The 14,999-nt window shown below is 52.9% G+C and overlaps 2 protein-coding genes across 2 annotated transcripts; one reads left to right on the top strand and one right to left on the bottom strand.

The window, feature by feature from the left end:
* Window positions 1-136: 136 nt before the first annotated feature.
* NDUFA13 (NADH:ubiquinone oxidoreductase subunit A13) lies at window positions 137-9,202 on the bottom strand. The gene is made up of 5 exons (XM_025885369.2): window positions 9,049-9,202; window positions 2,350-2,428; window positions 1,019-1,090; window positions 555-624; window positions 137-333 (listed from the first exon to the last, which is right to left on the bottom strand). The coding sequence occupies exons 1-5, from the start codon at window positions 9,140-9,142 to the stop codon at window positions 214-216; spliced, it is 435 nt and encodes a 144-aa protein (XP_025741154.1). The 5' UTR covers window positions 9,143-9,202; the 3' UTR covers window positions 137-213.
* Window positions 9,203-9,846: 644 nt separating this feature from the next.
* On the top strand, window positions 9,847-11,276 carry TSSK6 (testis specific serine kinase 6). Its single transcript, XM_025885380.2, has one exon. It carries the CDS (start codon window positions 10,003-10,005, stop codon window positions 10,822-10,824), a length of 822 nt encoding a protein of 273 aa, XP_025741165.1. The 5' UTR covers window positions 9,847-10,002; the 3' UTR covers window positions 10,825-11,276.
* The last annotated feature ends 3,723 nt before the right edge of the window (window positions 11,277-14,999 follow it).

Raw genomic sequence — 14,999 nt, 5'->3', positions numbered from 1 at the left:
AGTCTCTGGGTATGTTTTGAGGCCACCCCACCGGGCATCTTCTGCAGAATCCCCAGGTCTAGACCCTAGGTCATCAGGCCATGTGTAACCCAATGGTGCCCCACTCACAGGTCGCTCAGTCACTGGGACACAGGCAGGCGGGTCTCCAGAGCATTTATTCCTTCCCAGTGGGGAGGGTGTAGGGGGTCCCAGTGGTCCGAGGGGAGCAGACCCCTATGTGTACCACATGAAGCCGTAGGTGGCGTTGAGGATCTCCTCATTCGTGCGCAGCCCATAGAGCTCGCCCATCATGGGAGTCACCCAGCGCGTTGTGTGGAACACAGACTCACCCACCTGTGGAGACAGAGGAATATGGGTGGGGGTGCAGCTAACCCCTCAGGCCCACACTACCTACTGGGACCCCACTAGGCCTAGTGGCTACTGTGACTACACCAAAAGCTTCCGCCTTCCCCTCCTCATGCCTGGCCCCCACTACTCCTCTCAGCCACAGGTTTCCCATGGTGCCTATGTTTCTACAGCGGCCTGGATCCTCGCCCTCCCTGCCCAGGACCCACCTTCCAGTCAGGCACATCCTTCATGATGATGGCCTCCTCCTCCAGGTTCTCTCGAAGCATCTGCAAGACCCTGTGGGGATGGAATGGAAGGTGAAGGACAGGCCTGAGCACCCCGAGGGACCCCTGCCTAACAGACCTGCCAGGACCCTCCCTGTTCTACTCCCCATCACCTCCTGCCACTTCCAACCCTGCACATGCTGACCCCTCTTGTCCCTTCCCCCCAACTATAAACTTCTACTGTCCTCCTGCTGCAGCCTCAATGTCTTCTCCTCCAGGGAGCCTTCCCATTCTGTCCCTTGGGTCTCCACTTTAAGTCAAGTTTGGGGCCCTCTCCAAATGTGACAGCAACCCCATGTATGCAAGGACACAGCTGTCAGTCCCCACGTGCATTCTGGCCAGGTCCTGCACTGCAGGATGGGACACTCAGGCCTGCGACCTTCCAACCCTGGTCTCAGTGGCCCCACCTCCGGTCCTTCTCCGCCTGCAACAGTGGCATCAGCGCGATGCGGGCCTCGAAGTCCTCAATCTGCAAGCGCCTGTGAAACCCCCAAACCAACAGATTAGATCACGCTGGAGCTGGGGTAGATGACGTGGCCTTAGACCCACAGGGTGACGCATGGGGAAGGGGGTTGGGGGAGAGGCAAGTGAGCGGGGCAAGGCTTGGGCAGTAAGCTCTACCTGCCAGAAGATGGGAAATGGTGGGGGGGAGGCACGCAGGTGGCACAGGCGCTGATCCACAAGACTGCTGGCTTCACACTTTCTTTTTAATTAAAAACTTTCTTAATCCTAAAAATAGCCCTGGCCTGAAGATTGTGGTGAATCAGGGACGGGGGATGGGACCTTCATCACAGGGCTCTGGGCCTTACAAAACCATATCCTCTTCGTGTCAAAATAACCCTGCGGTGTGAGCCCAGGGCAGGCAGTTCTGTCTCTTTGAGCCACCAGCCCCATTCACGCTGGGGGAGCAGCACCCAGTGATGTGGCCATGCAAGTGGCTCCTCATCCCTAGGAATCTCACAGCCACACAGGGAAGGGTTTGAATGAGCTTCAGCTTCCTTCCCTCCTATCCTTCCAGACCCACAGCAGCAGCCCCACTCCAAGCCACTGCCCCCCCCACAGCCACACAGTTGTCACTACTGTGTCCATCTCTCTGCGGGTGCTCCTGGGAAGCCGGACCTGGTCTTAGTGCACTCAACGTCCAGTACCTGACACATGCTGGCTGCCTTCAGCACTACCCTCCGGGATTCCCAGACTTGTGCGGCGGGGGGGGTGGGGGAAGTGAGCTCAAAGGGGGTGCTAAGGACACGTAACACAGGGTGGAGTGGGGCAGGGCAGACGGGCTCAGCCAGTAAGGGGTCAATGAGGAGGGGTCACCAAGCAGGGCACTGGGCCAGCTTAGAGGCAGCCAGAGTCTGAATGGAGGCCACCATCTGCCTTGGTGCCTAAGGCCCCACGTAGCTGGCACGACCATTGTCTTGCGTGGCCTGTTTCTAAGCCCTTATTGTCCTCACTACCTGGTTACCACTGACAAAAACGCACCAAGACAGCATGTCCTGGGTCTGCCCCTCCATGTCCACCTGATGGGCTGTCCTAATCCAGACCTTCGGGTCCCTAGCAGCAGAGGCCAAGGGATGCCCAGTGACAAGCTGCTCACTTATGAGTCCTTTCTTGAGTGGAAAGTTCAGAAATGGACTCAGTCCAGGTCCATACTTCTTGGGTCTTGAGGGGTTGACAAAGGGCCCCAGTGGACACCAGGTGCACTCCCGCCCTCAGCAGCCTGGGGCCTGGGGCCTACCTGCGCTCGCGGTTCCACTTCATCATGCTCCAGTATCCGAAGAGCAAGGTCCCAATGCCCAGAGCAAACATGCTGTAGCCTGTGGGGAGAGCGGCCACCAGCTCAGCACTTGCCCCTGGGACAGACCACCCCTTGTAGTTTCTTCTTGTGAAATATTAAATGGCTTGCCGTGCAAATACACCAGAAATACTGATGCAGGAAAAGGTGAAAGTCTTAGTGACCCCCTCCTAGAGATGGCCAGTACTGTCTCTAGTGCATATTTCTTCAGATTATTTTTTTGTCCCCGTGGAATGTCCACCGGTCTCTTCCCTTGGACCCCCTCCTACGAAACTGCAGACCAGTCTTTATTCCGTTCACCTACCCTGCAGGCAGGGGCACCAGGGTGCCTCAGCTTTTCTCTGACAAGGGAGGTAGCTGCAGCTGCCATACCTCTGCCCCCATGCCACAGTTTCTAGAAGGTACAGTCTGGGCAGGGACTGCAGGAGAGCCTGAGGGTCTTGCTGTTTATGGTTGGGTGGCCCCAGCCCCACAATCTTCTCGAAGGTTGTCTGGTTCCCAGTCAGCAGGTGCTTCCAATGGGGAAGGATGGTGTCTACAGCTGGGTCCAGCTCCATGGTGGCTCCTAGCTGCCTAGGCCACTTCTCTGAGTGCTACCCACAGAGGGCTGGATGGGGCTGCCACAGGCAGGCAGTGCCCTGTAGGGTCCGCCCAGCCACCCCTGGGCTCCCTGGGGTACTGCCTCCCGGCCCAGCAGGTTAAGCCCCCTGCCTGGGCACCAGGGGACAGAGGCTGCCATGAATATTTACTGACACCAGCAGGCACCTGCGCTGTAATTCTGACTGACAGGCTGTGGGCCTGCTGTGGTCTTCAGGGAGGCCCAAGTTGCCTGCGGCCTGGTTGGGGCTGGCTCACCCCATACCCTCTAATCTTTTGAGCTGTAGGCTCTTCCCTGGACAGGCCTTGTGGTTGCCCCGAAAAACTGACAAATTTGGCCAGGTCGAGCTCCAGTTAACACCCAGGAAATGACCAGCAAATGGTGGGTGAGGCCACTCCCTAGGACTGGTGGGGGGCAGAGGGGCTCTGGGAGTCCCGGCCCTGCTTGCTGCCTGCAGCGGGCCTCTGTTGTCCCTGTCCTCATCTTTCTTCTTCAGCTCAGTTCAGTACACGTTTTTTCTGGCATCTCTACTGGACCCAAAGATGCATGAGAAGCTGGTTAGATTTTTCAGCCCCTCAGTTAAACCCACTGAAAACATTAGCTCAGGAGCGCCTGGGTGGCTCCGTTCGTTAAGCGTCTGCCTTCGGCTCAGGTCATGATATCAGGGTCCTGGGACGGAGCCCCTGCATCGGGCTCTGATCAGCAGGGAGTCTGCTTCTCCCTCTCCCTTCTGTGCTCATGCTCTCTCTCTCTCCCTCGCTCTCAAATAAATAAATCTTAAAAATGCAAAACAAACACTAGCTCAGAGTAAGACACTTCCATGTTACAGGGGGCAGACAGCGAGGGTGCCCTGGTTCCTTTGCACAGAGGGAGAACCTCTCCCGAGAGGCCTGAGTGCCCAGGACCAGCTCCCAGCACAACTATGGCTCTTACACATGGCTGACCACCGGGCTAGACAGGAACATCTTAGAAGAGCTGCCTCTTTCTTTTCAGTAGCTATAGAGAAGCCCAGGGGCCTCTTCTTTTGACCTGGCCCCAGGGCATAAGCCTGGGCTATCCTCATGGAGACCCGTTGTCTTCACACCAGGTACTCATGTGTGGGCCCATGTGTAAGATAAATTCTAAGATAAAGGTAGCCTTTACAAATGTACAGCTCTTTCTTGCTGACAGTGGTGAGGCTGAGACCCCAGACCCTCAGCGTGGGTCTGTACCTCAGGAGCTGCCAGTCTGGTGGGGGAGGCTGATGAGGGGCATGCCCAGAAGTGGGTGCAAGGCTATAAGTAAAGAACACTTGAATAACTGGAAACACATCCTGTGTTCAGTATCAGCACTTAACATTGTTCAGATGGCAGGACTCCCCAAACTAAGGTACCAGTTCAATGGAGTCCCATCAGAATCCCAACCTTCCCCCCTTACCAGCCCTACAGAAACTGAGGAGCAGATTGTGAAATTCATATGGAAATTCAAGGGCCCAGATTAACCAAACAATTCTGAAAAACAACAAAGTTGGAGGACTCACACTTCACAATTTCAAACTTAACACACAGCTGTGTGTACAAGACAGTGTGGCATGGCATCACGATAGACATGTACATCGATGGAACAGAGCTGAGAGTCCAAAAATAAACCCTCACATTTATGGTCAATTGATTTTGGACAAGGGTGCCAAGATAATTCAATGGGGAAAGAACAGTCTTTCAGCAAGCTGGATAAGTGGATAGCCACATGCAAAAGAATAAAGTGTGCTTTTTCCTTCCCCCATACACAAAAATTAACTGAAAATGGATCAAAGACCTCAATTTGAGAGCTAAAACTATAAAACTCTCAGAAAACAGATTTGTCAGTCTCTGTGACCTTGGATGAGGCAATGGCTTCTTAGCTAGGAAGCAAAAGTGACAAAAGAAAAAAACAGATGAATTGGGCTTCACTGAAATGAAAAACTTTTGTGCTACAAATGATGCCATCAACAAGATGAAAAGACAACCCCCAGAATGGAAGAGAGTTTCTGAAAATCATGTATCTGATAAGGGAATGGTAACCAAGATGTATAAAAGATGAACAACCTGGGGCACCTGGGTGGCTCAGCCGGTTAAGCATCCCACTCCTGGTTTCGGCTGAGGTCATAGTCTCAGGGCTGTGGGATCAAGCCCTGCATTTGGGCTCCATGCTGGGTGTAGAGCCTGCTTAAGATTCTCCTCCCCACCCGCCCCGCGCCTGCATACTCTCTCGCTCAAAAAAACTAAAAAAAAAAAAAAAAGATGAACCACCCAATTAAAAAAATGTATAAAGGACTTGGAAGATATTTCTCCTGGAAAGCTATACAAATGGCCTATAGACACATGAAAAGATGCTCAACATCGTTAGTCACCAGGGAGATGCAAATCAAAACCACAATGAGATATGACCTCACACCCATTGGGATGGCTAGAATTAAAAAAAAAAAGGAAACTAATTAGTGTTGTCCAGATGTGGAGAAATTGGAAATCCCATAAACTAACTGCAGGGAGAAATGTAAAACAGTACAGCCAATTTGGAAAACAGTTTGGCAGTTCCTTGAAACGTTAAATGTGGAGTTACCATATGACCTAGCTATGCCACTCCTAGGTGAAATTTCCCGCAAGAAAAATGAAACCTAGGGCGCCTGGGTGGCTCAGTTGGTTAAGCGACTGCCTTCGGCTCAGGTCATGATCCTGGAGTCCTGGGATCGAGTCCCGCATCGGGCTCCCTGCTTAACAGGGAGTCTGCTTCTCCCTCTGACCCTCTTCCCTCTCATGCTCTCTATCTCTCATTCTCTCTCTCTCAAATAAATAAAATCTTAAAAAAAAAAAAAAAGAAAAATGAAACCTATATCCACACAGAAGCCTGCACAGGAATGTTCAAAGCAGCCAAAAGGCGGCAACAACTCAAATGTCCATCAAGTGGTAAATGGATACACAAACTGTGGTCCATTCATACAAGAATATTATTCAACCAAAAAATAAACAAACAAATAAAATGAAGCTTGGACACATGCTACACCATGCACATTAAAAACATCCTGCTGAGTGAAAGCAGCCAGACACCAGAGGCCACATAAAATAGAAGCCCATTTACATGAAATGTCCAGAACTGGCAAATCCATAGAAACGCAAAGCAGACTGGTGGTTGCCAGGGGATGGAAGAGGGAGGATGAGGAGTCACTGCTCATGAGGTCGGGGTTTCCTTTTGGAGTGATGGAAGTGTTATAAATTTATCTATTTATTTAGATTTATTTATTTATTTGAGAGAGAGCGTATGCACGCACACACACAGGGGGAGAGGGAGGGGCAGACAGAGAGAGAAACCCAACCAGACTCCCCGCTGATGGCAGAGCCCCATGCAGAGCTTAATCCCATGACTCTGAGATCACGACCTGAGCCGAAACCAAGAGTCAGACACTTAACCGACTGTGCCACCCAGGTGCCCCAGAAGTGTTATAAATTTAGATCCTGGTGACGGTTATGAAACTGAATAGACTAAAAATCTGTGATTTGTACACATGAAATAGGTGAATTGTATGGTATTGTCTGTGAATTAAAAAAAAAAAAAAGTTAAAGACACAGGGAAAAAAGAAAGGGCCACCCACTGGGCACAAGAGGGAGTGGAGAGAAGAGAACTGAGTGGAAAAGACAGGGGTAGCAGTCACTTCGGGAACAGTGTGGATTAAAGGTGGTCTGAGCCAGCTTTGCAGGTTCTAGGACGCTAGTGGAGAGTGATCTAGGCAGGGAGGAGGGGAGTGGATGCCAGGCTTGTGTGTAGGACTAATGGGGAGAGGGCCACTGGGGACTCTGGCTCAAACGCAAGGCTGGAGGAGGGCACAGGACAGATGATTAGGGTAGAGTGCAGGATGGAGAGCAAGGCCATTGCACTTGCTGTTCCCTTCACCTAGGGGACTTTCAGAGAGGTCCTTCCAGCTCACCCTGGCTAAAGCAGGCCCTGGTTAGCTCCGGCCTTGCCAAAATGGGAAATTCTGGTGCGCTATGTTCATCTCCTCTGCTAGGCTATGAGCTCTTCCAGACAGGGCTCAGTGCCACATGCACACTCAACAAGCAACTACTGAATGCAGAGACATAACAAAGACCATGCCACCAGAAGGGGTCTCTTCCTCACCCCACTGCAGCCAGGGGGCAGGTTTGTATATGCTACAATGCAAGTTGGTGTGAGGGGTGTAACTAGGAGGCCCAACCCTAGATAATGGTATAGAGGGCACATGGCAGGCACTACCATGTCATGAACTGGAAGAGGACTGGGATTAAGGGCACATTTGTGACTTAAAAATAAAAAAGAGACATGCTGACTAGGGGGAGCCCAGTCAACCCAGTCTGGCTACCGGTCACACAGGGGCACATGTATAAACAGACCTCATGCCGCACACCTGAGGGGTACACTAGCCTGGGCGTTAAGTGATACTTGAGAAAAGAAATTGAAGAGATTCAGATCACATTATTTTTGTCCAATCTGTTCTGGGATGAGTCAAATGCCAAGGTGGTGCCAAATCTAGCCTGTAACCTGTCTCGGGCTAAGAGCACTTTCAGGTTTGTAAACAGCTGTAAAAATGCAGCAGCAGAGGAGTGCCTGGGTAGCTCAGTTGGTTAAGCATTCCTTCGGCTCAGGTTGTGATCTTGGGGGTCTTGGGATTGAGCCCCATTACAGTCTCCCCACTCCGTGTGCTTGTGCACAGAGTGCTTGTCCCTCTCTACCCCTCCCCCTGCTTGTGCTCTCTTGAGCTCTCTCAAATAAATAAATAAAATCTTAAAAAAAAAAAAGGCAGCAACAGTGGACAGAGACCATCTGGTCCCCAAAGTGTAAAATATTTATCTGGCCCTTTCTAGAAAAAGTCTGCTAACCGAGGTTTTGGGAAACAAAAAAGCCAAGACGGGGCTGGAAGGAGCTTGAGTTTTCACCTGATACTTTCCCACTGTCTGAATTCTTTTTTACCATGCCCGTGTATGTTTTTTTAATCGAGGCACATGTGCATAACATTAAATATAAAGTTTGATGAGTTATGGGAAATGTATTCATCCTTCTTTAAAAAAATTTTTTTAAAAGATTTTATTTATTTATTCACGAGAGACGGGGAAAGGGGGGGAGGGGGAGAGAGAGAGAGAGAGAGAGAGGCAGAGGGAGAAGCAGGCTCCCAAGGAGCAGGGAGCCCAATGCGGGACTCGATCCCAGGACTCTGGGATTACGACCTGAGCCGAAGGCAGACGCTCAACCATCTGAGCCACCCAGGTGCCCCTCTTTAAAATTTTCTATTTCTCAGGGTGCCTGGGTGGTTCAGTCGGTTAAACGTCTGCCTTCGGCTCAGGTCATGATCTCAGGGTCCTGGGATCGAACCCCGCATCGGACTCCCTGCTCCGCGGGGAGCCTGCTTCTCCCTCTCCCACTCCCCCTGCCTGTGTTCCCTCTCTTGCTGTGTCTCTGTCAAATAAATAAATAAAATCTTAAAAAAACAAAATAAAATTTTGTATTTCTCTGTTAACCCTAGGTGCAAAGTATGTGGCCCTTTTTTTTCTTTTATATTTTCTTGTATTGAGCCCAATAACAAAATTTTAAATGTTACTTAAAACATTTGAAAAATTTAAGAATACATATTCCTGGGACATCCGCAGGTAGGGACTACCAGAGAGGAACATCTTCTAAATTCCCTCAATGTTTCAGTTTCAGCACGAGTTTTACACTGGGTAGCCCTGGGGGCAGGGCCTCAGTTTCCCCACTTGTGAAACGGAAGTGTGGCCGCGGGCTCGAGGCACGGGCTACATTGATCGGTCTAACCAACAGTGGAATGGGAAGAATTAACGGGACCGACCTCCCGGACTGTTCTGTGAAGAAAACAAAGCTTAATAAGCGTTCGACAAACTCCAGCAGTTATCCTCGTTACTACCGAAGCTATCGGGAATCCCTGGGCTCCGCCTCCCGTCACACTGCGGCGGAAACTGAGGCCCGCGAGACTCCCCGGCGCCCCCCCCACCGTCGCGGCGCCCCGGAGCCCCAACCCTGACACCCCGGCGTAGTGCGACACTGACCCGACAGTCCCCGACGCGGGAGGTTCCGCTTGTAGTCGATGGGGCTATAACCCCCCGGCGGGGGCATGTCCTGTTTCACCTTCGACGCTGCCATGCTCCCAAGACCCCAACTTCCGGCCGCGAGCGGAAGTTACGTCCGGCGGCTGCCGCCATGATGAGTGTGGCAGACTGTACCGCGCATGTCTTGGACGGGACTAGGGCGCCTAGGACGCTAATGTAGCGATTCCATCGCGAAGGAGAGCTTGGACAATAGGTCCAGGGATCTACTGGGCGGCCAGGCTGTAGCTGAGGATTTCGTATTTCTTCTCTTAGACGGGGCTTGGCTCAGTCGGTGTAGACGCCTGTAGCCCGTCCGGTCGCCCGGGTCCTTGCCCTAAAGCACCTCCGTACACCTTCCTTCTGGTGCGGTGCTGAGGCCATTCAGAGACCCCAAGCTCCTGAGGGAGCCGGGTCACCGAGTTACCCAGTTAAGCCCCCTCTCTCGTTTTCTCCCTTTCGCGGGGCTGTGCGGGCGTCCCAAACCTCCACATGGCCAGAGCTGGGTACACGAAGCTGGGGGGCGACTGCTGCTCAGATTGGACTCATGAGGAGCCGCCCCAATGCCAGGCACCGATTCTGCTCCCGAGTGGTGGTCGGGACCCTTTGCCAGGATCTCTCATGGGAACTGGGCCATTCAGAGCGATTATGAGTCACAAAGCCTCATGGCCTTGGGGGGCCCTGTGGGGCGGGGTCCAGGGGCCCCCACGCCAAGGCGGGGTGACGCCCGTGGTCACTTCACAAGGCAGAAATTGTTACCTGGGCAATAAAAGGCACCGCTGCGGCGGGGACCCGGGAGTGGGCACATGGGGGTGCGGGTGTGCACGTGCCAAGCGCCATGGGTTAGGCCTGAGATTGGAGTCCGGCCGCCCCCCGACAGCAGCCGCCTCCTGCTCCCCGCGCGCCCCAGGCGCCACCATGTCGGGCGACAAACTTCTGAGCGAACTCGGCTATAAGCTGGGACGCACGATAGGCGAGGGCAGTTACTCCAAGGTGAAGGTGGCCACGTCCAAGAAGTACAAGGGCACAGTGGCCATCAAGGTGGTGGACCGGAGGCGCGCGCCGCCCGACTTCGTCAACAAGTTTCTGCCACGCGAGCTGTCCATCCTACGGGGCGTGCGACACCCACACATCGTACACGTCTTCGAGTTCATAGAGGTGTGCAATGGGAAGCTCTATATCGTGATGGAGGCGGCTGCCACCGACCTGCTGCAGGCAGTGCAGCGCAACGGGCGCATCCCCGGGGGTCAGGCGCGTGACCTATTCGCGCAGATCGCTGGGGCTGTGCGTTACTTGCATGACCACCACTTGGTGCACCGGGACCTCAAGTGCGAAAACGTGTTGTTGAGCCCCGACGAGCGCCGCGTGAAGCTCACTGACTTTGGCTTTGGTCGCCAGGCACACGGCTATCCTGACCTGAGCACCACCTACTGCGGCTCGGCCGCCTACGCGTCGCCTGAGGTACTCTTGGGTATCCCATACGACCCCAAGAAGTACGACGTGTGGAGCCTCGGCGTCGTGCTCTACGTCATGGTCACCGGGTGCATGCCCTTCGACGACTCGGACATCGCTGGTCTGCCCAGGCGCCAGAAGCGTGGCGTCCTCTACCCGGATGGCCTCGAGCTGTCCGAGCGCTGCAAGGCCCTGATCGCAGAACTGCTGCAGTTCAGCCCGTCCGCCAGGCCCTCAGCGGGCCAGGTAGCGCGCAACGGCTGGCTGCGTGCTGGGGACTCCAGCTAGAAGCCGGGGTTCCCGCCATTCCCGCCGCCCCGAGCACTGCGCAAGCGCAGTGCACGCGCGCCAGGCGCGCTTCGGTACCCCTGCGAAGCCGACACGCGCCACTGCGCACGCACACTTCCCCCTTTTTCCGGTCTCTGGACGTCCGGGGCGGTAGTCGCCCTGTTTAGAATCTAACTCCTCTCCCTACGATCCCGAGAGCAGGAGGGCGCAAGCGCTTCCTCTGTTTCCCAAGAGAAGGCCTCGGGAGGGGAAGGGACGAGAAGAAATGGAAGCATTGCGCCAGCGCGGAATGAGCGATGGCTGCGGGCAGGCGTTGGCTACCTGGAGGAGCTGCCAGCGAGTGGACGCGTGTGGAGGGCGTCCTTCTCTAGGCAGCCACGCAGGCTGGTGGGGGAAGGCACACTCCGGGCGCTGCCTCCTTGGAACTTGCAATAAACTCGCTCTTCCTCGCACCTGCCTCTAGCAATGGCCCCCTTTTACCAAGTAGGGGTGGGAGGTTGTCCCCCTGGGGAAGGCAGGCGTGGCGCCCCATTGAAGAGAAAGGCTTGTTGAGGTTCTAGCTCTAGGTCTCGAAAGGGAATTGGGAGGATTCAAACCGGACTTTCGGGCTCTCCAGCCTCAAGAGAACTCGAAAGGTCGTGCTGGGGTCGCGATGGCCCTGGCAATAGAGATGCGGGGCTGGGGAGCAAGGATCCCAGCACCCTCACCGTGTTTAAGGATTCAGCAGGGGGGGGGGGGGGGCGCCTGTCTCAACAGAAACAGGGTTTATAGATGAGGAAATTGAGGCCCACACAAATGACACTTGCCCAATAACACATCTGGAATTTGAAACTGGATATGGCTGGAGTGGGGTGGGGAGGTGGTGGAAGCTCTTTAGTAAGGGCCCTTCCTTGGTAAAGAAGTTGTCTGGGGCGGGGGAGAGTCAAGAGTGAGGCATGAATCTGCTGGGCAAGCTGGTTACTTCAGTCGTCTCTTCATTCATGCATTTATTGAACGCCTACTGTGTGCCAAGCTCTGGGACTCCACAAAGAGGTTTGGATCCATCCCTGCCCTCAGCGAGGAGGCAAGTGAAAAGTCAAGTAAAAACGAATAGCATGGAAAGAAAATAATTGTAACTTGTGCTAAATGCTGGGTGAGGGGAGGGGCAGGTGACCAAGGAAGGACCGAAGCAGACATTTGAGCTTAACCCTGATGGACTCAGCCACTGGAAACAACAGAAGGAACGTGTTCTGAGTGTTCCCAAGATACATTGAAGCTGGTGTCTCTGGGGAATGCCACAAAAGTCCTATGGCTAGAATGGAGAGGGAGGGAGAAGATGCGGAGAGGTAAAAGTGTATGTCTGGAGAGGGGACCCCACAGGGCCTGGGAGAGATTGGGGATTATTTTGTTGCAATGAGGTTAGTGGGTTTGGTGACAGCGGCTGTCTCTCATTTGGGGTGCATGGAAGATGTCTCCCTAAGCCCTAATCCTACCTGCCTCCAAGCCCCACACAGTCCCCAAGGAGGCTGGTCATTTTGTGGGTCTGACCATTCCCTGCTCCTGCTCACTCAAGCTTTGTGTTCTCAGGTGCCCTGGGGATTAAGTGCCAACTCTTCCCTAACCCCCTTCAAATAGGCAGATGAGGAAACCGAGGCTAAGAGCGGGGAAGTGCCTTGCCTCCAGTCCTGGCTGGTTCACAATCTGAGCTGAGAAAGAAAACCCAACCCCTCTGGTTTACACTAAGGAGGGCACCTCTTCTGGTCTGGACCATCCTTGGGCTCTGCACCTGGAAAATGGAGGTAGGAACCTTTCCTCCAGGTTGTAGGGAAGGGCTGTGTGGCCCATTGAAAGACCACACCCTGAGCCTTCCTGAGGCTCCCACTATACTCAGAATGAAACCCACATCCTCACCCCTTTTTCCTGTGGCCCAGGCACACTGCCTGCCTTGTCCTTGACCCTCCAGGTTTGGTCTCACCTCTGAGCCTTTGCACTGGCTGTTGCCATTCCCTGAACCACTTTCCCCCTTTCTTCATTCCAGATTTGGTTTAAGTCACCTCTTCCCTGACACTCCGTTCTTTTTTTTTTTTTTAAGATTTTATTTATTCATTCATGAGAGACAGAGGGATAGAGAGAGAGAGAGAGAGAGAGAGAGAGAGAAGCAGAGGGAGAAGCAGGCTCCCAAGGAGCAGGGAGCCCGATGCGGGACTTGATCCCATGAGCCGAAGGCAGACGCTTAACCATCTGAGCCACCCAGGCGCCCCTGACACTCCGTTCTTTTCTTCCTTGCCCTTGTTCAAGGAATCCTAGTGCCTTGGGTATGGTATGTGCCTTTTTCTATCCATAGATTAAACTGTGTGAGCAATGGGGCCTGGGTCTCTTCCTACCCCATGGCCACAGACCTGTGGATCAGTTCGGAGGGGACAAGACCTCAGGGATTGGGGCAGTTGTCCCATTTGTTGGCTGGAGAAGCTGCTTGAAACTCACCCCTGTTGAGTCAGTGGGTCAGTTGAGGAGCCTGTGCCTAACCCAGTGAAAACTCACTTGAGGGCTGAATTTGGGGCCCCGGAGAGCCCCATAAGTGTGCTTCTCACAGCCAGTGTTGGGGCATAGGGGCACCGGTCAGGATGTATCACAGGTAGACTGGGGCAGGTTTGGGTTAATTTCTGTAATGTCTTCTATCAGTCCGGTGCCTTGCCCATGTTAAACCTAGCTAGGTGTGGTGGTTGGAGAGGACCATCTACCCCCAGGTTGGAGGCAGGAATGTCTTAACAAAAAAGACGAGAAACTGCAAAAAATAAAAATAAATGAAAATAATAAAAGCACCTAGGAAAACAGGGTCGTATTGTAGGCACATTAGAATTCACCAGTCAGTGGGGCAACTGGTCGGCTCAGTCGGTTGAGCATATGACTCTTGGTTTTGGCTCAGGCTGTGATCGCAGGGTCCTGAGATGGAGCCCTGCACTGGGAGACTGCTTGAAGAGTCTCTCCCCCTCTGCTCCTCCCCCACTCGCACTCTTGCTCTAAAAGAAATCTTTAAAAAAAATCTTAAAAATTCACCAGTGAGCACAGGTCCCACTTTATGAACAACTTTTGAAACAGTGTATCAACATCTGAAAACAAATTTTCACCAGAAATTGTTCATTTCAGAGCTGGCAGGGCATAATCCATCTGTGCTAGAACCTGCATCTGTAATACCTCCTGTAGCAAGGACACCCAATGCAGATGCCAGGTCTGAAAATTGGCCCAGAAAAACTTACCACTCCGGGGTGGAGGCTGGAAGGGGTTAAGATCTAGTGGATGGGCAAAACCCACTGGCTTCTCACCTCACTCTCTCAGCTGTGGATAAGTAGGCCACAAAGCCACAGGTTCTGGTAAAGATGGGAGGCCCAGAAGCAAAGCCACAGTGCCCAGTTTGGGGAGGTACTCCACCCACTTTTGGAAGTGAAGTCCGAAAGAAGCCCAAGAAGCAGGTGTCTCACTGTTTCCCCATTAACAAGGGGTCACCCTGCTACACCTTCCCCAGTAATGCAGGGAAACCAGGGCCGAGGGGACAAAAGAAAAATACAGCCAAGACTTTGTCCATTTCTTTATTTTCCGTCAGATTCTAAAACTTCCTCGTGACACAAGCATAGCCATTGATTCCAGCCTCTGTTTATTGGAACTTCTATTCCGGTTTGGTGGTCAATCTTTTACATTTATTATCAAAGATTTAGCGTCACAATAAATACAAGTGACAACCTCCCCACCCACCCATCCCCCAAACCCCCACCTTCCAAATACCCTGAACTAGTGTAACTGTCTATTACACTTTCATTGTTAAGGATTATAAAACTTTAGCTGTCCTTTTTTTTAAAAAAAGCTCAGTCCAAGTTCTTTAGGCAACCATAATGTGCAGCATAACTCGGCATCAAATAAAAACTCTATGGTGCAGCAGCAACGCCGGCCTTTTCCATGATTTACACCCCTGTGATGAGAATGTTTATATAGAAAACTCCTCCCCATGTCTTTCTGTCCACAGGAAAATGACACGTGGGACACAGGAACCACAACACACAGCAGGGCTGTACTCAGGTGTCTTTCATTCCCTCTGCACTGGTACCAAGTTTTGCTCTGTGAAGGTCTTAGGGTACACACAGGAGCAGAGGCTACCCCCAGGAGGAGGGCAACTGTTGGCCTTATCAAAGGTGTGGGTCCCA

Source organism: Callorhinus ursinus, unplaced genomic scaffold (genome assembly GCF_003265705.2).
Source record: "Callorhinus ursinus isolate GAN/ISIS: 27379988/994484 unplaced genomic scaffold, GSC_fseal_2.0 scaffold15, whole genome shotgun sequence".
NCBI lineage: Eukaryota > Metazoa > Chordata > Mammalia > Carnivora > Otariidae > Callorhinus > Callorhinus ursinus.
The sequence above is the reverse complement of the archived record's forward strand: the minus strand, read 5'-3'. Positions and strand labels throughout refer to the sequence as shown.